The following is a 23,190-nucleotide window of genomic DNA, read 5'->3' on the forward strand; positions in this document are numbered from 1 at the left end:
CATGAGGGTTTGGATCATGATGATTCGCCTTCAGCTGCGTTGTCACAGTTTTGACAGATAACATGGCTGATGACTGAGTTTCCGTACTGATGTGCAACTGTTTGTTTTCACTTCTGTTTACTTCTGCTTTGCTTTGTTTGTGTATAGACTAAGAGCTCATTGCTTTTGAGCTTAATACTTGCTCAAGCTCTTAGCATAACTTCTCTCCCTTCGAGTATCTTAAGAAGTTCGGGTTGTTGTCTTCTTCACTGGCAGGACTAGTATGGAAGCATTGAATGAAGGATCTCTAAATGCTGACAGTGCTCAGTTCTGTTACTGTTTTGATTGCCCCAGATGGCGTTTTTGGGTGTAGCTTTCAATGTGTGGGCTGATAATACTACTGATAAGAATAGGCTTGAGGTGATGCAGGTTGAATGGAGAGAGCACTGGAGAGCATGCTAAAGAACACGTGATTTCTTTGAGTTTATGTCCTTGATTAGGCTGCTTTTTGGGGGGTGGTGGTTTATTTTTTTGTGTGGGGGGGTTTTGGGGGGGGGAGGAGGGTGTTGTTTTTACAACTTTTAGCACAGTTTCTTCTAACATTTCTGGTTAAGAGTTGTGACCGTATTTCCTGGCTGATACTGTTATTGTCTTTGCATTCATTGAAGTTTAAAATTTTGCAATTTTGTGGTATGCAAGGCAAGACTCTGTTTTGTTATTGCTCTCTTTTTGCCTTTACATCATCATAGCAAATATAGTCAAAAAAGAAATCTTGGATTTTTCTTTTGTTGTTGTTTTTGTCTTTGTTTCATTCTAAAGCACCTCATTATGATAGCTGATCTAAACTATCTGGAGAATCACCCCAAATAACAATTGCATGCAGACATACTTGGCTGCACAGCAAGGTCTACATTTAGAAAAGGGTTCTGTCCTATTTTCAGTTAATTTTAATGATCTGGAGTTTTACCTTCATTTAAGAAATCCGAATGAATTTTGGCATCTTTTCCAGGCCTCCCTAATAGATAAATGAATGAGTTCTCTGAATCAGATTTCAGAATCATTTGTGTAAAGGAAGCCCTGCTTACCTTTCAGATAACCTAAGGTATTCTAGTAATTCCTGGTGTGCTCAAAGTTCTGCCTCTGCTTGTTTGGTGTTTACTCTAGCAGGGTCTTGTGGTTAGAAAGGTGAAGTAGGTTGTGGGAGGTTGCTGCCATATAGATGCAACATCTTAAAAAGCAACTGCAGTCCCATATAGATGAGTGTTCTGTTGAAATGCTGGTTTTGATTTTTAAATCAATCTGTGTCAGTCTAAGTTAACAGTTACATTTGAATTTTTTTGTTGTTGTGCAGTACTTGATGAGTACAGCAGCAGACTAGGAGTCAGAGCTCCTGTACTTCTCTCTCAGTTCTGCCATGAGCTTCTGTATTGCTTTGAGATGCTTGTCTTTTACCCAGTGTACTGGGAATAATACTATTTTCCTACATTTCCTAGGATCACTGAGGCTACTAGAGTTCTTCTAGGACACCAGATAAAAGGTTCAAAGTTCAGGGTCATGTTAAATAATCATGCAGTTGAAAATGAGTCAAATGTTCGCTCAAGTGAAGATGACTAGGCTAGGGAAGGGTAAACTGAAAAAGCTGCAAAAGGAAGGGCTAAGCTATAAATATTGTGTGACTCGTTATTTCCTTGTTTTCTTGTTGATTCTTGAGATTCTGAACTCATGGCTTATCACTTGACATCTGTAAACCATCAGACACAGCAATGGTGCAAAGTAATGCTACTTTAACATAATAAGGTTGGCAACAGGGCATGCCTGGATGACGTACCTGTGTAGGGCACATATCCACAGAAAGCACTCTTGTAGTTGAAAGATTCTTCCACTTGTTTGTAGCAGACAGTGAATCACACACAGGGTCCACAGTGTTGCTAAATTAAAATCTGGTGTGTTGAGAGTTCTGGGAGTTAGTGGTGACAAGTCTGTATCTCATTCGTTGGTAAGGGTACATTTGTGACAGAAAGGTTGATTCAGCAGCTTGGTGCATTTCTTTCCCTCGTGTAATAGAAAATACATCTGTAGACCATTCAGCTTTGTGCATAGAGATGTTTTTAGGCCACAGATCTTTGAGTTAGCTTGTGGGATTTTTAATTTTCACAGTCTTTTAGCAATGCCTGTGTTTACTGAAGCAGTATGAATAAAACAGGGGTGCTCTTTTGTTGAAAAGTCTCATCCCACCTGTTTGGGATTGTTTCTGGAAAACAGACTCCTAATCCCCATAATAATTTTCTTAGCTACTATGCTCCAGATTTATGTTTGAACAGTGTGGCATACAATATGGAAAATACAATTTATCCATGTCATAGATTTGTTAAAGATGAGAATTAAACATTAAAGTTATGTAGCCTAAACTTCTGCACAGCACCGTCTTTGCATTGTATGTGAAGTTGGGTGCTTTCATTAAACTAAAGCGCTGTTCTTTTCAGAAGAAGTAAGACTTAATTTCATAATACAGGTATGAAGCTGGTTCTCTCATGAAGTCAACTGTTAACAGGACTGTTCTCTTCTTGCATCTAGGTATAGGTAGAGACCTTGTGAAGAGGAGAGTTATACTTCAAGGCAAAGAGGCAAATACAAAGTTCCTTAGGTCACAGAGAGGGGGAAGAAAAGTCAAGAGGGTCCTTGCTTTTTGTTTGGAGGGTTATCAGTGCTCTGGTGCAGATGTTTGTTCAGAAATCTAGCTGAACAAATGAAAAATGCCATGAAAGATGTGGTAAACAAAATTGCATTCTTTCATGAAAATTTTCTTCTCTAGGTTTCTCAGGTCATGCTGTGAGGCTTCCTGGGTGTCTCACCTTGAGCTGCTTACCACCTCTATATGTAATGTGTCTAGTTTACCTGTCTTTTTCCTTTCTATTTTTTGAGAGACTTATTCTCTGTCTTCGGAGGTTTACTTGCCTTCTTTGACTAGCTGAGTAAATACAGGGATCTCTCAGGGATTTACATTTGTCAAAAGATGATAATGCTGTCATGTTTCTGTGCAGTTTTGAGCTTTCTTTCAGGCCAAGTTCCTGTGGCTATGCGATTGATACCATGCATAGTTGCTCAAAGAGAACCTGTTTAGGCTTCTGCTCTCCAGACTCTGATGTTTGTTATGTGGTGTGTACCATCATATTCAAGCCTTCTTTTTCAGGCTTTTCTTGCAGATTATTTCAAAGTATAAATAAGTGGTAATAGGGAGGGAAAGGTTGTGGGAGGTGCTGGTTTCCATACGAAATAAAACTCACAGAAGTGCACAGCTTGTTTGGCAGCATTAGGAAATCTAGTGCACTTTACAGCATGCTTGCTGAGAGCTGAGAGCCAAAGACCTTTTGTTCACTGTTTTGGAAAATGTCAGGCCCAGAACTCTGGTCAAAAGACTATTCAGACAAAAAATGATATAAAGCCACTGCTCAGAAAGTCATAATCTCTCTTCTTATACTAGGGATTTCAGAATTGATATTAGATGACCCGTACTCTCCACTGTCTGAACGATTAAAGGCTTAAGAAATGTGATACTTTGGATTGTATTTTCCTGAGCACTCATTCACATGGAGTAGTTTCTGTAGATTTTTTCTAATATTTGCCCACAAGTTTGCTCACAAAGTGGGCAAAAGCTTAGATTTTCTTTAAGTAGATTTATTTAGTCTGTGCTTTTTTGTTTCCGTTTGTTTTTTTTTTTTTTTTCCTTGTCCTCTAAATTCTGAAATCCTTACTGGCGAGTCTGATTATAAACAAGACACTCCCTCATGCTGATGATAAGTTGAAATCTGCCTTGGGACAATTACCTCTTTCTTAGCATGATGTCGGTGGAAAGCCTGAAAATGCTGCCACACAGCAGCTTGCTTTCTCAGCTAGAAAAGGAATGTTTATTGTTGGTGGCTTGTTCGGTCCTTAGCATTATAGAAATTGATTGTGTCGTAATATTCATTCAAATTGCCCTGGCTCTTTGTGGTTATACCCACAGTCAGCAGGGTATCATAGTGTGTTCATAGCTTGAGCATGTCAAGACGTGTTTTGCTGAACCTAGGGCTTGATCAGATGGAGAGGTTGCTTCCTGCTTTCCACTGCTGGTTTTTGGTGCATGTTTGTGTCATGCAGAAACAAAAATGAAACAAAGGTATTGGTATTATATACAGGTTTTGGGCTGAGACAGGTGTACGGTTTGTCAAAGAGGTGATTTTGTGTGTCGTGTCCTATTGCCTCAGCCCCAGTCAGAGGATGTGATTACAGTAATAGCAGACAATGTCTGAAAAGAATCTAGCATGAGGATGGTACTTTCTCTTCTCTCAGGAGTTTGTAATCTGTATTAATTTTTTTTTTAAGGCAAACGCCTATTGTGTACGTTTATCAGTTGCGTCTTTATGGGAATAGCATGAAAAGGATCACTGCCATCCTGTCTTTGTCATCATCATTTTGTCTCTGTTTCATGTAATTGCTGATTGTTTTTATAGCAACACACTCCTATATCCTTATGTGAATTTAGTGTCTAATTTATTGAGACAGGACTGTCTTGTATAGTGGATTTTATGAACATGTCCTTTCTCACGTCAAATATTTTAGCATTTAATTGTCATGAGAATAAAAAAAAGCTTAAATAACTTTGGGTTTGTTTTCAGGGTTGAACTTTTTTAAAGTGTGTTTCAGGAATGCTGTTGCTAGACTGAAGAACACAGATTCTCCCACCCTTCTCCCCCAAACTCTCTACCCCTACTAAGCTAATTAAACATGCCTTGTACTAGATGGCAGATGATGCTTTGCAGTATGTATGTACATGCTGTTGGCCTGTTTTACTCGGTCCAGGAAGCTGATACCATGCCTGAAGTCTGATTTGGGCCTTTTGCCCCAAAGCTTTAGCATTATGGCTTCAAAATAAAATTGTGTAAATTCCACATGTTAATCCAGTGTACTTTTTGCCCTGTGACCCACCTGCCTGTTCTCAATATGACCTTAATCTACCCCATCTTCCCAGAAGGAAACTTGCTCCTTATGTTTCTGTTTTTCTCTTAGAAGTATTCCCTCCAGCTCTGTCATTGCATGACGGGGATAATGTTTGTCATGAACTGCTGTCAGCTGGAATGGAGGAGATCAGGCACTGGTCAGGTTTAAGCAGTCTTCTAAAGATTGACCTACTGCTCTCGTATGACACTGCAGGGTTTGGCAAATAGCAATGATCATTTTTCTTCTCATGTGTGCATATGTAGATGGCTTGGAATGAGGGGAAGTAGAAATACTACTTTCTGCATAGCTTCTGTATTATGAATCTGATATGTGTATTGTTCATGCCATATTAAATCTGTCTGAAATCTTGTGTATGTTGAGGTTCAAAGTATGAAAACTCGAATCTTTTCATGAAGTTCTGAAGAAATAAAACTAATATATCTAAAGGGCTTTAGCATACAAAATATGTTGAAGTCTGGCTGTGACTGTTTGATATGTCTTCTGTTGCTGTACCTGGTAGAGACTATCACCAGTCCCCTGCTGAAAGATTAGAAGAGAATGTGTGCCCGTAGCTCATGCAATTTATTTTAGAATTTGGCTTTTTAGATTGGTTTTATCTTCAGTGTCAGCTTTGAAACCGAGATTCGGGACCTTTTTGTGATATGATGGAAGTGCAGATACGGGTCCATAGTGGAGGAGAAGCCTTTCTGACAATACCATAGTCTAAAGTCTTTTTTTACTACAATATGTTAGCGAGCATTTACATGGTAGCTAAAAATGGATATAAAAAGATACTATTTTTAAGTGGAGCTTTTTGTCTAAGTCTATTGTAGTAAATTTAGCCTTTAAATAAGTTGTCAAATTTAAATAAAATAGCTTTGCTAATAAGTAATGTGAGTACATAGTGCTTGAATATTTTTTTGCTGAAGTTTTAAAGCACATCAGATCACTGAAATGAGGGAAATTGCTGGGTAAATAATTGGATTCAGTTTGCTGAAGGAGCAGGTCAGCTTGGAACAGATTTCCTTCAGTAGGCATAGATGGAAAATTGTGTGTTCATTTCAGTATAGTTAATGTCAATTATTTTTTTACAAGGAGAAACTGAAAAGGGTTGTTTTCCTCTTACAAAATGTAAAAAAAATGAAATGTGATGCTGAGATCAGCTCGCTGTTGATGTAGTGATGCTGAATCCAGAAAGTCAGCTCAGTTCACTAGCCAAAGGTAATGATTCTTTTTATTAAAAGCACGCCAACAAATTTAATTTTCAATGCAAACATGATTAGCAGAAGCATATGAATCCAAAATATCTAGTGTAGTTTTATCAGTAACTTTGTCTAAATCTTGCAAAACTTGGAGTTATATAAGCAGAATTCTAGGTTCCTTTGAAACTAACTTGATACACTTGTGAGTTTGGAAGATAATCCTAAAATGTAATCCTGCAAAATATTGCAGGTTTTTTTTGCTGTACCCATCAACATTGGTGACATTGGAGTTGACTATTGACAGTTGGAACTTCTGTTCTAAGCTGGCTCTTGTAACCGTTCAGGGTACCTTGTGTACTTGCAATGTTCCGTATGCATGTACTTTGTGTCACTTGTGCATATATGATAGCTTGGAGAACATTTGGTCCAGAAAAGGAGAAGGGCTGTTTATCATTCTTAACATCAAATATGAAAATCATTGATTTGAATAAATGTGTTTAAATTATGTAATTGCTTAAATGTGAATGTATTATAGCATTAAAGTTAGCAAAATGAAATACCAAATATGAGGTATAAGGTATATTGCAAATCAACATCAATTTAAGATTATCTCATAGCAAGCTTTCTTTCAGAAAAGGAGTAGAAATGCAAAATCAAATTAAAATTGTATATTAAAATCAAGTTTCCTTGCTTGATGATTTGAGATAGTAACTCTTTGTGGTTACTGTAAATCTTTTTGAATTAACCTGGCCTGTGTATCTGTCCATCTGCAGTGAACTGCTGAGGTGTTTTGACACAAGATATGTTTCACCAAATGTTGATGGATATTGTCAAATATTATCAAACAAAAAGCAGAATGTTGGTTATGGCTTTTCCTGTGGATCCAAAACAGGTTAAGTGTTGAAGCAAGATTGAAATGACAGAAAAACATCAAATGAGCCACACTCAGTGCTGAATAGGATCATGGCACAGACTGGAAGCCATTAATGGTACATTCTTCCCTCTTATTTTGGTGCATTCTTGTCTTTCATTATTAAGGAGGGTGCTCCAACTCTGTCGCATGGGGAAGTTTCATGATGCAGCTGAGCTGATCTAGCATCTTTCTGTTTCTGAGAGGTCTCCTTGCACCAAAGTCTTGTGGGTCCTGCCTGCTTCTTTGCTTCAGCTCTAACACTCATCTGACCCTCCAGTGAGTTGATCCAGCTCCCGAAGTCCACAGAACACTCCCTGCCTTTTTAATACTTGTTTTCTTATGTTTTAAGAAAGTGAGTCTGCCTAAGGAGATGTCAGAACGACATCCAGCAGTGGATAACCAGATCTAGGAAGGCAAATTGGAGTGGGCCACAAGGGCGTGAGATAAAGAAGCATGCTGTGAAGTTTGCTTGTGTTGCAGGCCTGTACCTTTAGTTTCTTCATCTGTTATGACAGAACCTGTCTTACAGGGTTGCTAAAAAGACTTCAGTGTGTGCATTCAAGGCATCGTAATTGGTGAGAAAGATTTGTAGAAGCAATCCTGCCTTACTGTATATAAGTATTGAAGGTACTGCTACTTTTGCTATAAAAAATTATTTCTCTAAAGATGTCATAAAGCCATTGGATTACCATTGATAATGGTAATTCTGCCAATCACATATGAGCTTTTCTATTGAGGAATGATGCTGCTCTCTTAGTATTAATAATTCTGTGGGAAGAACAGGGCTAGCTGTTTGAATCATTGAAAGCTGCTATGAGAAACCTGATAGTGTTTCCATAGGGCATGCTGATGTAATTATAGAAGCTTCTTTGGAAAACTGATAAAGTGTCAGTTATTTGTCGCTCTTCTTCAGAGCAAATAAAACAACATATGTTGAACAGAGTGGATGACCTGCTTGTATGCTGATTTTCTTTGCAATTGCATGTGGCCTTCCAGGAGATAGGTTTGGGTTTGCATTTACCCTGATAGAGCTCTGGCTGCTATGGGTACAGTTCTGAGAAGCAGCAATAAAGGACATTTGCTGTCGATCCACAGGAGTTGCTTTGTACTTTGGCTTTGGGCTTTTGCAAGGAGAGCAACAGATCCAGGAATCACAGAACACATTGCATGGGGCATTGTTATGAAACTGTAAGTGCCTTGCTATGCTCTGCTTAAGAATTTTGATAAGTTAAATTGTTGAAGCATTGAGAGGGAATAATCCTGCAACATTTGTAAGGCTCTATATGAGAAACAAACACTGTTTTATTGTAGAACATCCCTGTGTACGTGCTCTCCAGCCCAGTGGGAGACTGACTGCCTAGCAGCAGATATTGTCTGTAATCAGATCCCTGCAGCTCTGCGTTGCTCTAGTACATCTGTCTTAGAATCTCAGTGTCTTGCTTGATTTCACTGTTCATATTGCTCTCTGTGAGATGGATTTCTTCATCTGAAGTGAAAATTTGTAAACATGTAAGTGCAAACTAAAGCATGTGAGTTACATTTCTAAAAAGCCACATTACTGGTTTCAGTCAACTGATATATCAATGTAACTTGTTTTTTGGATGTGAGCTTTAGCTTCTCAAGCTTTAATCAACATAAGACATGAGGTGATAGTATTAGCTCACCAGCCTTTTTTGCTTACATCTGTTACAAGACTTCAGAAGGTACTTTGCTTCAGATGATAATTGTAGTTAAGCGGCTAAAAAGAAATCTGATGGATTGGAGATGGTATTACTTTATGAATATTTTTCCCTGAAGGGGGATGGGGAAATCCATGAACCTTGTTAATACTGTCTCCTACCTACTTGATATCTGGTAGAAATAACAAAAGAAAAAAAATAAATATATGCAAGATAATTAAATGGACCTGATAGGCATAGCAGACAATTCATAGCTGTCTTGCAGTACCGAGGGTAGAATGGATGGAAACAGGAAAGAAGTTTTAGAGAGCTCCTAAGACTTAGTCTATACTTTGATCATTCTTGAGAGCAAGGGGAAGAAAATAAGGTTTGTTAGCAACCCCTTTAAATACCATGTTTGCATGGGACCTTTTGGGGTTTACTTGCTTAAGGACTTCGTGTCCAGTAGGGATGGACAGGAAAGGATGGAGTATTTGTTTTATGGTTTTAGTGGTTATCTGTCAGTACGGTGCAGTCTACTCCTGTTCTAAGTGATAGATTTTTGATGGGTTACTGTAGGAGTGATGCTGTGGGGAATACTTGGAAAATACTGACACACTGCACATCTGTCAGGTGCATTAATTTGTGAAATTATTTGTTCCTGTATGATAATCATCTTTGGGGATTTGCTTTTTTTCAAGATTACTGTGGTGGAACGTTTATCCATTCACCGTCCATGTTGCAGTTATTTACAAGTATGTTTAACATGTTTGGAATGATGTATAACATTTCCTTATGCTCTGTTACGGCTTTGCAGTTTTATGCATGCACTGAAATGCTCATGCTGGGAACATTATGAGCTGGTTACTCATCTTTCTCAGAGACAATCCTAGTAGACTTTCCATATTCACTTTGACCAGTGGCACCAGCATTATAGAGCTTCTTGTATGAGAGAAATACTTAAATGTCTTTTCCAACCTGGTTAATTCTACAATTCTACAATACATTACAGTATGGACACAAGGAGAAATAGCAGAGGCAGCAATACAGCCATTGCTGTGATGGCCTACCATTACAAGCAAGACAGGATGTGTACGTATAATGTCTTGTTTTATATCTTTTTAGAAAGAGATAGGCTGAGTTCAGGCAAATGTATAATCTTTGGATTACATATGAAATATAACAGATTTTTTAGTTTGTTTGTTTGTTTTATATCTTGCATCATTTTAATCAACAGCCCAGTACAGGGTTGGTAGATTGACAATCCAGTGAAGTCAGCATCTGTATCAGGTATTATTAGCAGTTTTAGAATAACTGAGTAATTAGATTTTCCCATATTTAATTTAGGGATTTTTATTCTTTTGATAATTAGGAATAGAGTTTTTGTATTCTGATATTTGCGTTCATTGGCTTTGTTTTGTACTGTAATTCAGTAGAGCAGTAAGTGAATATAATAAATCATTTTAGTTATTGGGGTGGAATTTTCTTAAAATGTCATTGTTGAGTTACTTAATTTCAGATGCTTTGTATCAGCTTTATGAAATACTGTATGTTTTACTTTTTCATTGAAGTAATGTTTGTTTTGTGCATCCATCTAGTGCAGATCAAATGTAATGGCTGTTTCAGGCAGATGCTGCAGTGTTGATTTTGTTGCAATTAGCTAGTATAGATAACAAGAGAGCATACATTTTTCTCCTAGTGAACTCAGGGTATTCTGTGGTCTGTGCATAATAGGCAGTCAATGGAGAGGGCATTGAGGTGTCATGGCAGCATTAGATACTGAAGTAGTATACTGTCTTACGTTCTTTGAATCTAAAAAGAAACTAGAATATACTGATCCTCTTAAGCTATAGAATTGAAATCCTGAAAAAGATGTTTTCGTGTGTTTGTTTTAATAGACTTATGTAAGCTCAAGGGGACCGCTGACGCTGCAAGATTACAATGTTACCTTGCCAAGCTGCTTACCAGGAAAAGCAGCTGAATTTTCCTTGAGCAGTTTGCAAGCAGACTTTTTGAACACAGAAGAACCTTCAGTACAGATACTGAGTTTTATAAAGGGAATCATCAGGGTGGATTACAAGTTACCCGTTTTTTTCATTGTGGGTTTTTTGTAGGTATGGGTTTTTTTTTTGTTTTATTTTTTTCCCCTTCTAAATTGTTCCACTTTTTCACCCCTTCATGTAGACGTACAGAAAAATGGCACTCACTATATAAATATTGGGCTTTTATATAGATCTGGAGGTACTTTGTGAAGTACTTACTGAATAAAAAAAATGATTGTACTAAACCAAGTTTGTCTAACTGTATAGTAATTCTAGGCACAGAGGGAAAAAAGTGACTGTGTGTAACATAGCTTTAAAATTTTAGGTCAAAATTATTTATTAAATTATCTCAAACTGCTTTTATCTTTTTAATGTTACTTTTGGCTGGAATCTGCAAACATGATGGAATCCTAAGGAATTTAGAGTCATGTTCAAAAAAGAAGGCATCCTATGCATGAGCAAAGCATGAGTGCCGCAGGAGTATGACCTATATTTGTCAGATTTAGCAGAAGAAACCTGCTAAGTACCACCTCATCTACTAAATGCAGTCATATTCCTTTCCAAATCCAAGTTTTCAAAATAAAGTAGAAAATACATGAAGCTGACATTCTTCAGTCAAGTCAGTCTTTCTCTGGATTTTTTGAAAAGTTTCCCATCTTCATCTGGAGATCCTTATTCTCCTTGGGAAAGGCAGTAAGGTGAAACTTGGCAATGGCAAAGAAGAAAATCCGAAGAATGATAGTGGGGATTTTTTTTTCTTGGTTAATCATGGATAACTTTAGCTTTGTGTGTATGTGAATGCATTAGCTTTATGTGAGTATTTATCTGAAAGGTATAGATTTAACTGTGATAATGTTTCTCAGATTCTGAATCTGAGCTTTACCAAAAAAAAAAAAAGAAAATCTTATAAGTACAGGTTAGGTAAAGATGCATTTAAGGAGTCATTGAGAGCTTTGTGTTGAGGAAGAGAAGTAATTTGTTCCAAGAAGTTTGAGTTACTGCATTTATACAGCTTCATGAGAGAAAAAGGTAATAAAATCAGTGACAGGGCTAGCTGGGAAGTAATGCGAATATTACTTTAAAAAACCCAATATGCAAATTTACAACATTTGTTTACTTTCTTGGTGAAATCTGGATATTCAATGGAAGAGCATTTGCATAACTTCATAGGGATTATAATAAGAAGCAAGCACTGTCTGCTAGTCATGCAGAGTTAAATGAATTACACAAAATCTGGCTGTCTTGAGAAGTTGCCATGTTAAGAAATAGATGTATTAATACAATATAAAAAGATCAAATTTTATTTTTAAAATGATGCCTTTCAAAGGCTTGCTTTTTGAAGATTGGGAAGAATTGGCATCTCAACTAATTTTTAGTTAATTATAGAAATGAATTTTATAAATAGAATTTGAGTAGTCTCTTTTTTGCGTAGACAGCACTAAAGGGAAATGTTCAGAATTCCTAGTTAAAATGACTTGCGTTGCTCCTTGAATATACTTTTCCAGAGTTTCTGAAAATCTCTTTCTGTTCATTATCATCTGTGATCATTTTAACACTTATTTTTGTATCATGTTTAAGAAAACAGAAGGCACAGTGCTTGATAGCTGTCCTTCCACTAAATACCTCTGTAATCAGCAATTTTTGCCTATTACAGAATTCTTACTAGAAAGGTGATAGCGTCATAGTTATGCAAGAGGAATGATAGAGCTGTTTGCGACTACAGCTTACTGCTGTTTCTTATCCCTGCTTCACAATTTTTTGTTTTAGCTGTGTACATCTTGCATATGTCTAGAAGAAGCATCTGGCCAGGATGAAGAGAGAATCGTGATGGTGAAGACCTCTGCAAAGTAAAGCTATTTGACAGAAGACTGCTGTGCCAATTTACTTAGGGGCAAATCTGCTTTCCTGCCTTCAGTTTACCCACTAGAACATGATTTTCCATAGAGTATGCCTGCTTCTTGCTAGCCTCCTTGCTTTGGTCTGTGCAGTTGACCAGTCAACTCTTAGCATATAATTTAGACAGAGCAGCTTGGAACCATCATTCACATAACAGGGCACATACGTCTGCCTTCTAAGTCTTGCTAGTGAAACAACTCACTTCTGTACAGAAGTCCTTACTTTGCTGCAAGCGTCCGTTTAAAGTTCCTGTTTTTTACAAAGGCCTCTTCAGTGACGCTTACTTGCCAAGGCTGCATCTAAAGCAAATCACTCTTTGAGTCTTTATTCGTGATATTATATGCCTCTTCTAACACAGAAACCTTGGCACAACCTTGGGGAAAAAACATGGAACTTGAAACAAAAGGGGGACAGGTATGGGAAGGAGATGAAGCTTTTCATTAGCTTTACATCCCTTTATTGTGAGGGCAGGAGTATCCCTCCTCTGCATCCAGACTTCTAAGCAGTGGTTGTGGGTTGGGTGCAAGTCCTCCAGCACATACTGAAATCTTTAGTTACAGCATGTAGGAGGGACGGTCAGGACTAGAGTTAAGTTCTTAATCCCAAAGCCGAAGACTGAGAAACTCAAGTTCTTTAAAAACTGCAACTCTTGTCTTTTTGCATTAAAAAAAAAAAAATCCAGCCCATTGAAGGTCTCCTGCACAGCTCTAGCCAAGCAGCCTGTGATGAGCAAAGGGCTGTGTGGTGGGAAGCTCGTACTCACAGTCCACTTCAACACCTGTAATGCAGCATCACCAGGAGCTCCCTCCCTGCAGGCTGACGCAGTGTCCTTCCCTGCTGCAACATGCCACACTCAAACTGCTTCACAGCGATTATCGGATTTCTAATTGAAATATGGCTTGCTGTCCAACAGAAATAATTCTTGTTTATGAGGCTCTTCTGAATTATAAAAGCTGGTGGCTTGTTATTTTCTCCCTTCATATTCCCTTCCTTTTTTATTTCATATTTTGTTTACAGTGTTGCAGCACATATGTCACATACAACGATGTATTGGGATTTTGGGGGAGGATATCCAAACTTCAATGTATGTTCACATGAAAAGTATTCAAAGAGCCTGTGGGTAGATATTGGAGATAATTAGGAACTAGCTGAAACTGCTGCGGGCTCAAGGGATGTTTGCAGGCTGCAGAGCGTTCCTATGGGAAAGAAATTGTTCTGTAATTACAGGCAAGGTCAGTGCAGTCAGTTCAATGGAAAAGATATGGCAAGAGCTGGGGCTCCCTCCCTTGAAGATCTTTGAATGTCATTAATGAGGCACAGTTGTTACCACTTTTTAAGCAAGTGTCCCCTGAAGCATACATTGTGGAATGCTGTGAGGATTGCAGCTGTTTCTTGAGAGAGAAGATTGGCACTTGTAAGAGAAGGGAATTTCTTGGTTGCATTTTACATTTCTTTTATTCTCTAAAGATTTTGAATATGTGTTTCCGTGGTGTAAATGTCCAATTTATTTAAGAGGCTGATATATGTAATTTGTACGTTTGTCTTTTCTGAAACAGGACTTTCAACATCTGTCTGAAGTATTTCTGCCTACTTCAGTTTATTTGAAAATGAGGCATATTTGCATGGCTGATGGGTGGCTTTGGCTCCAGGACATTGTGACAGCCATCTTAAATTCATCCTCAAAAGGCAAACTCTGCTTCCTTCCCTTCTGAGGGTTAACCCTTGAGTTCAGAAATACTCCATGCCCAAATTTTCTCATCAGAAGCCTTCATGTGCCAATCGTAGTTGCGAGTACTCATCCCTTCTGTTCCTCATTCGTGCTGTACAGCTTCACCTTCTACATTTTGCCAGCTGAATGTGGGGCTGCGCTGGGACTGTGTTGGGGATTGATTCAGCTTAAAACAAAACAAAAAAAAAGGTTTTGAGCACAGGTCAAAGTGATTGAAATCTAGGCTGCTGTGGTACCATGCCTCCTACTCGCTTTCTTACATTGACTGTAGTGATGCTACATGTGCATGCTGAGTTCACGAAGAGAAGCTCCCTTAAAACTGATTGCTGTTTTGGAGGTTAAGTTTTTGTCAAGATCAGCTTCCTAAACTGCAATGATTGGAAGATTGCTGACACTTGTGTTAGGAGAGGCTGGAGGGGTATGGCTTATCACAAGGGAAGCTGAGGGTGCACCTGAATCAGGCAAAGCAGATTTATATTGTGAATCTTCATTTTTGAAGTTTTTAATTGGCTCATTTCTCTGATGTAGTTCAGAGTGTAGCATCCTTGAGTAATCATCCTGGTTTAAATGAGGGGCATGGTGTGCTGTGCTAGGTGTTGAAGAAGCGAAGAGAGCTGTGGGAGCAGAAATACTTTTATTTGTCTTGCAGCTGAATGCTTTATATTGTGAAGTTCAGGCTTCAATTATTTTTCTGGTTTGCTTCCCTGACATACAGGCATAACAGATCCAGCAGGATTTGACTCAGAAATTTCCCATGTGTGTTTGCCCAGTAGCTGATTAACTGGACTTACAGCAGTTCTTTCACAAATGGACATGACATTTATTCACCTAAAGTATACACTTTCTAAAGAAAATGTTTAAAAACCCAAGCTAAAACAAAACCAAACCCCACACCTAAGTTAGGTTTTCTCTTTTGGTAGGTTCTGTTTAGCTCATATACCCTTAGTGTGGAAGCTGAGTCTGCTTGGCAGTGCTTCTACCTTTTTTACCTTCTTTTCCCTGTGAACAGCATAATTATTTACCTCACTTCCTACACTTCTAACAATTTACTGAATATCATGTCTTCATGCCTCCGTCTTTTGGAGAATGTGACTAAATTTGACAACTCCAATAATAGCTTCTGACAATTTTCTTAAGGATCCTTGGTGTTTTTGTTGAAAATATTTCCTGAAGGCATCTTAAAACTTGTTTCTTGCTCATTCTTCCGAAATGTATTTTTTAATTTAACTCCCATTTAATTGGGTTGTGTAGCATCAAGCATTGAAAGTGGAGTATATATAATAGTTCTAGAAATAATAGAAGTATTTCCCTTATTTTTTGTGTAGGAGCTATACAGGGGAGAAGATCTTGCACTTTAAAAAAATGTAAACAAGATACATATATTGCCTTCTTCCCCATTACAAGAACCCAGGAGGGTTTCAGCACATCAGAAATACCAATCAGCTACTACTATTTTTTATTTTCACTTCTCTGAGAGCATAATTTGGTGGAGATGGTTGTAAGCTTGTCAGAGTATTGCATTGTTATAAATTTTGTCAATATTCACAAGGAATGTCTGCTGAACAGCCATTAATACAAGCTTCACTTGTCTCAGTATGCCAACAGATACATTTTCTGTCAGTTTTATTTGCTTAACGATATATAGGTGCATATAACTAACATTACAGTGCCTGTATTAGTGGGATGGCAGTAACTATCACAGTGCTTAGCATTACACCTTTGCTACGTGTCTCTTTCTGTGCAGCTGTAATGGGGTTGCAGATTTCTTTATGTCTCTGACTGACTGTCTTGCCCAGGCCATGCAGCCATCCCTGAGTAGGGGAAAAGCCTCTAGAATTACTCAAGGACAAATGTTGTGGAGAGAAAACCATTTAAGAACAGACAGAACAAAAATCAAGCATCTTCTAAACCTTTTTTTTTCCCAGGGGTGTAGAACAAGCACTAGTTAACTTACTGGTATTTGTTTAGAATCATGTCCTCCAAATTAATTTTGTATTGTTGTGTAATATGAAAGAACAGTGTTAACCTCAGTGACTTATACCACAATGGAAGGTGAATAAAGCAAAGATAATTAGAAGATATGCGTAAAAGAAGAGGAAAACCAGTACTCAAAATTCAGGTCAAAATTACATTTTCTCCCTATGGAATTGCCCTTTTTTAAAAGGAAATAAACATCCTTTTGCTTTCAAACCAGTTATCTTTTCTTGTGTGTACTTTAGCCATTTAGGAAATGAGTAGTTAATTTTGTTAAATGGTTTTCTTTCCCTTGGATAGGATTATTTAATAATTTATGTTACTTTATAAATTGGAGCAAATAAACAACAAAATGTGTCATCTCACCAGCTTCTACTCTTTAGTATTTAGACTATAATATAATGACTGTATTGCAGAACGTGCCAGTTTTGTGGTATAGTGTTCAGTAGCAACATTGAAAACTACTCCCACAGTCACCATCTGATAGCTGATGGGATCATCTGATTGTGCAGAGCCAGTTGTGGTTCGATCCTTCAGAGCAAAATGCAAATTTGTGGCCTCTCATTTTTTAAAGTATCTTGCTGTCTTCTTGGATACTGCTTTATATTTTTTCCTTTTTAGACTATAAAGGGAGGGAAAACTACAATTTCCTTTGACCTCATGCAAGTCTGACAGGAAGGAAATCTGGTTAGGCTGAAGAATCCTGGAATGTGGTAGCCTGACTTTTCAAAGACTCTGTAGCTTACATTTCTTTCCATAAGATGTTTGGGCAGTCAGAATCTTCAAAGTGCAGGATGTGAGTCCTTTTTGACTTTTTGAAGATATAATTTAGAAATAGTGTGTGCTCACCTGAATTTTCCTTCCCTGCTTTCCTTCCCCTCTGTGTCTCCTTTTATCCTCTTCTTCAGATACTCTGCTCTGGAGCCTTGATGAGTAGGGTATTGAATAAACATAAGGTACTGAAGAGCTTGCTGCAGAATTGGTACACTTGGCTGTGCATGACTTCTTTCTGTCGACAAAAGAGGCACTTCAATGAAAGATGCATGAGAATAAGCAAATATTTTCCTGGTTGTCCAGCTGTGGTTTAGCACACTTTATATGAGGTAATGGAAACAGTTAGGAGATAAAAATATTGACATTAAAATATGGCAACCACTGTTAATAAGCTCATTCTCTTTTCTGAAAATGAATATCTAAATTTATTTCTATAATGTGGAAACTTGTTGCTGGTTTTGCATTTTAGAAGAGCTACTCTTTCAAAGCAAAATCAAATGAAATATTTGTGTTTCTTTCCTGTGTTACAGGTCTAATATGTTTTTGTCTCATTAGGTGCCTGTGCTTAAGAAATGCTTTACAACACAGGGCTTAAATTCAAAACAGTATTAGAGGATGAGCCCAAGAAGCATCTCCTTTTCTTGAAGGGAAAATTAAGAACAAAGATATTTTCAGCTACTCTTTTAAGTGAGACTAAAAGCAGGTAACTGCAATGTGTTGATATTTAGTGTCCTAGTAGTGCTAGAAGTAATTCAACAGCAACGAAGAATATTTTTTCCAGAATCCAGTATGCTTGTATGGTTAACCCTTGCCCTGCTCTGGAAGAAAAGATGCATAAAGTTTGACTATTTATAAAAATGCCGTTAAAAATTTAGTTGGGATAAGTTTCATTTGGAAGACCAAGTTCTCTTTATGTAGGAAGCCCAAACTGAATTCAGACTAGTGGTAAGATGTGCAGATAGCTCTTCTAGAATGCTTTTTATCCTCAGCTTTTACACATGCTTTATAATGGATGTAGCAGCCATTATGTTGTTTTTTCATGGTGGGGAAAAAAAAAAGGCAAAAAGCTTGGTTTAAACATGTGAAAAAGAATAGAACTGTGGGACTGCTGTAAGGGCAGAGGAAGGAGGGGGTGGCTAAATTAGTTACTGATTTTCTTGAGGGAAGACTGGCATCTGAATCTTTTAATTATTTCTTAGGAAATACTGAGAGGGTAGAAATGAAAGAGAGGGGAATGGAAAGAATTAAATCTTAATATATAATATATGTAATTTTAATTCAGCCTGTCTTTTGAGTGTTTGACACTGCAGTCCTAAAAGTATTTTTTTAATAAGTGCAACATAAAGGAAGTGTTGACCCTTGGTGATTTAAAGGTAAAATAATCTTGTAGGGTGTACTGTGGAGAGAGAGAGAGAGGTGTTTGAATAATGACTGACTTTATTCCTTTTGTAGCTATTTTAGATTTTCATCTCTCCCTGTCCAGCATTCCTAATGCAGCTGGGATATTTTAATAAGAATATAATTATTTTTAAGGAGCTTTTGGTTCATCTAATCTTGAAAGTGATGGTAAATGGGACTGAGGTGAAAGAGGGTTATTGGCCAAGACGCAGAAGCGTTCTTTTCTCAAACCTGTTTATTTTATATGCAGTGAATAAGGACAGAAATTGCATACAGATTTTGTGCAAAACCACTGCATCTACTGTTGTCTGTATTTTAAAATCCACTTGTAAAGTCATGGTACGTGCACAGTTCAAACATTTCTGTTTAATGCTTACCTCGTGCTGCTCTAACTGATGTTTCAGAGACTTCCTCTTTTCTCTGTAGGCTTGCATCGTAATAGACATGCCACTAATATATAATGTCAACACTTGAATGTAAGTGTTTGTTATTAAGGTTCCAGTGGGTATGGAAATAATAATGCTGATCCTTGACAGGATCAAGTTTGTATATAGGAAAAGTGCAGAAATTCTTCCTCAAACCAGTGTGTTATGAAAGTTTGAAAGTTTTTCTGACATTTCCTTTATAGGAACTTTCTTAGGGCTGTAATTGAGAAACAGCATAGATCTGGAGAGTACAGGTGACATTTCTCACATGCTTATCATGCTGCGATGAAAAAAAATGGTAGCAGCCATTATTTTTAAATCTTCAGTTAGTTGTAATGCTGAAAAGTTTTGGTGGTGACTCATCAGACCTCACGGACAGTGCTCCTGATAAGTGTGCTGGCTGAACAGTGTTGTAAACTACTTTATGACTTCACCTTTGTATCTGAGTTTTTCTTATAATTTCCTCTTTTAAAAAAAATCTTATTGATAACCCTCAAAATGTGGGGTTAGTACAGTGCCATATGTAATAGCAACAAGTTGATTTTTACAGCTTTGATGAATATCATGAATGCAATTGTAAATTAAAGCGAGCTCTCTTTAGGAGTAACCATGTAGATGCAATAACTGTGCGTATGTATACATTTTAGATACAACTTCCAGGATACCCTGGACAGCCTTTTACTTGGTCTCTTCTACAATATTTACACTCTTCCGTATCTAACTGACTTTAGGGAATTTCACCTCTTCTTCAAATAGAGACTTTTGAAATCTAGAAAGACTACTTTTGAGTAGTCTTTCTAAGAGTAGTCTTTTTAAAATTCATCCATATTGATTCAAACTGCTAAAGCTTTAAGTTTGGAGTACCTTAGATCCTTTAAAGCAGTAATTTAAGCCCTGGAGGAAACTCCTGAATCTCCTTTGAGACTATTAGCACTGCACTTTCATGGTTTGGAGCATCTTTCATATGAGGAAAATCTGAGAGAGCTGGGACTGTTCAGCCTGGAGAAGAAAAGGCTCAGGGAGATACTTGCAATTTGCATAAACACATCATGGAGGGAATGTAGATGAGGTAACTAGGACCCTTGCAGTGCTGCCCAGTGGCAGAACTAGAAGCAGTGGGCACAAACTGAAACACTGGAGGTTCCCTCTGAACACCGGGAAATGCTTCTTTACTGTGAGAGTGATTAAGCACTGGCACAGGCTGCCCAGAGAGGATGTGAAGTCTCTGTCCTTGGAGAGATTCAGAAGCTGCCTGGATACAGTCCAGGGCAACTGGCTGTAGGTGACCCTGCTTGAGCAGTGTGGTTGGACCAGATAATGTCCAGAGGTCCCTTACAACCTCAACCATTCTGTGATTCTGTGTGCCTTGGGGTCTAACTCTGTGTTTGCCCTGTCACTGAGACCTCCCTTCCCTACCCTCACTCCAAAGTTGTGAAATCTTTAAGAGGTTACCCCAGTGACTGTGGCCAAAAGAAAGTTCCTTCTCTGCCACCCCCCCCATGCCCTAATGTATCCTTTATGTATGTGTTACCTTAGTTATACATGTCAATTGTGAAAATTTGGGAACATTGGAAGTGTGTGTGTCTGAATATTGCATGTGTCTATATTTAATGCAGGTATTTTATAGGAGTCCAGTCTAAAGTCTTTAATAATAATGCTTTGATTACTGTAACAACAGTCCTTGTATCTTTAAGTTGTTTTGTGGCTTATTAACTTTTTTCTTCTTTTTGTATGTGTGTGTGTGTTGTCTTGCAGAGTTGGAAGAATCCAGGAATTTCAAGCTTTGAATAACAGGCATCTTATAAAATCACCACAGCTAAACTGAAAAGGCAGATACATCTCAGAGTACCTGGTTGAGTGAGCTGGTGTGTGCACAGCATGTACATGAAAACGCACATGTTTTTCTCATCGCATAGACTTACTCCTGCATATTCCTGAGACCTTTGCAATTGATGAAAATTAATTTGAGAACCAGATGGAACACCTTTACAACACAGCAATCAGTAACCCATGGAAAGACACCTGCTAGTAATGTTCAGCTTTCCACATGGTCTTCACGGGTGAAAACAGTTTGCAAGAAGAGGAAGAAAAAACACCCTCTGCACAGAAAAAGCCTAACAAATACCTCCACAATCTAAATTAATAGCTGTGAGGAAGACAAGAAAAATACAGAGGGTAGAAGAAACTGACTTTGTTATTGCAGAAGAATAATGTGTGGTCTTTGCCCCTTTTTGCTCTGGGCTCAATAGATTGTGAATGGACTAATAAATCGTGACCACATGTTGAGTAATGATGACTGGAAGTAAATAAGTTGAGGAACTATGGGACAACTCTGGGCATTGAACTGAGCAAACCTCATCATCCTTCTTGAGTTAACCAGTTCATCAAACTGGTGCATATTCTTTCTCCCTCTCCTTTTTCCTCTTTTCACTTAGTGTGGTATAAATACTAATTAATTGAGCTCATAAATGTTATTCAAATAAAACGATTGGAATACTTCATATGTTTCCTTCTTGTACAGCTGCAAATGTTGTGTCTGGAACTATGAATCTGTGCTGTAGACAAGCATCAAGAAGGAAAGATCCAATCAAAGAAGCAAGGAAAATACCTAGAGAAATAGCGAACCCAGGAAGTCAGATTTTTAATGCTGCTTCTCTTTCTTTTTTAGATGATTATATTTCTTCCTTCCTTGAATTTTAGAAGATTTTGAAAGAGTGCTTACTTGATGTGCTTTAACTGTGGCATTTGCTTTTTATGATAGGAGGAAAAAATCTGTGATTCCTTGTAGCAGAAAAAAGGGAAAAGTGAAGGAAAAACAGCTTGACATTTTAGCCTGTTTCAGAGGAGAGAGAACTTCATGGTTCACCTGAGGCAAACTTATCTGCTTGAAAGCTAAAAGCTTTAGAGTATTTTTGATTCTGCTATAAATGAAGAGGGGGTTTCTTTTTCATTCGTGTGTGGCAGCAAAGAGTGGGAAAGCAGGCGAGATAGCGTGATAAACAGTTCAGGCTGTGTTGGGTCTCTGGTGGAAAAAAAGTGCTGCAATGAAAAGTGGATTGGCTTTGGATTGCAAAAACTTTTGAGTCCAACGAGCGGTTCAGTACCAAGAGGGATTTCCCAACTGGCCTGGCACACCAGTGTCTGCACAAGTTCGGGTCTGTTGTTTCGCATGGTTTGTGTGCCTTTTTTTCCCTTTATGCAATCTCTTTCAGCTTTAGCAGCAGAAATACATCAGATGGAAAAGATATGCCAGAGGGCAGCTTGGAAAAGATGAATGTCATATATATACATATGTATGTATGTGCGTGTGTTTAAATTTCTGCAACTGAACTTTTGAAGAAAAATCTGTCTGGAGGAAATCTTAAAAGCCTTAAGTTACTTGAAACCTACACATTTGCAACTCTTTGTCTCTGGAATTGCATTACGCTAAACTGGAATCTCAGGCTGTATAAAGATTATATCAAGTTGAGCAAAAAGATGACTTAACCATTTCTTGAGCGCCTCTTATGAAGTAGCTGTTTCTCCAAAGGATAAGTGCACCCTCACTCTACAGACTCAAACAAAAATGAACGTGAATTTTTTTTTTAAGTGTTACTTTTTCTTAGCCAACTGCCATCATCTTTTATAGAGGAATTTTTCACTATGCATTTGGTGGATATTTATAAACACTGACCCCATCCTCCTCCCTTTCAATGATCTATCCCAGGTCAGTCTTATCAATAAAAAAGAAAAAAAAATTGATTTAAATTTTGTGCACTAGACATATTACTTTCTTATGTCAAAAAATAAAATATTTCAAAAGCATGTATGCAGCAGTGGAACATGGGCCTGTTCTCTGCAGCGATTCCAACATCCTCTGCCTCTCCTGGAAAGGGAGAGTCCCCAAAAGTGAGAAGGAGAAACCAGTGTGCAGGAGGCGGTACTATGAGGAAGGCTGGTTGGCAACAGGCAATGGCAGAGGAGTTGTAGGTGTCACTTTTACTTCCAGCCATTGCAGGAGGGACCGAAACACCCCTCAGAGAATCAACTTCAATTTGAGGGGCCACAACAGTGAGGTAAGCTAAATGTGTGTTACACTTTGAAGGAAATGATGGCAATGCTTTTTGTGTATATTTCTACTTAAAATCTGATGGAGTGGTATGAAGGAGGTTCAAGACTAATCCAAATGTGATTGGGATCTGTTGGAGTCTTTCTGATGAATTTGAGCGCATAAGGCTGATGAT

General features: G+C 37.9%; 1 protein-coding gene across 8 annotated transcripts in view; it reads left to right on the plus strand.

The window, feature by feature from the left end:
* TULP4 (TUB like protein 4) overlaps nt 1-23,190 on the plus strand; it is a 158,766-nt gene that overhangs the window by 8,615 nt on the left and 126,961 nt on the right. For 5 of the 8 annotated variants that reach the window (XR_009746614.1, XM_061471631.1, XM_061471638.1 and 2 more), the window contains exon 2: nt 20,723-23,022. Coding sequence is in view for 7 of the 8 variants with exons in the window: in XM_061471631.1 (XP_061327615.1) it covers nt 22,771-23,022 (252 nt within the window). In the remaining variant the exon portion in view is untranslated. The other 3 variants (XM_061471637.1, XM_061471632.1, XM_061471634.1) reach the window with 3 other exon arrangements.

Source organism: Pezoporus flaviventris, unplaced genomic scaffold (assembly GCF_033815535.1).
Source record: "Pezoporus flaviventris isolate CSIRO_AGI_PZ_B2104156 unplaced genomic scaffold, CSIRO_AGI_Pfla_v1 ptg000066l, whole genome shotgun sequence".
NCBI lineage: Eukaryota > Metazoa > Chordata > Aves > Psittaciformes > Psittacidae > Pezoporus > Pezoporus flaviventris.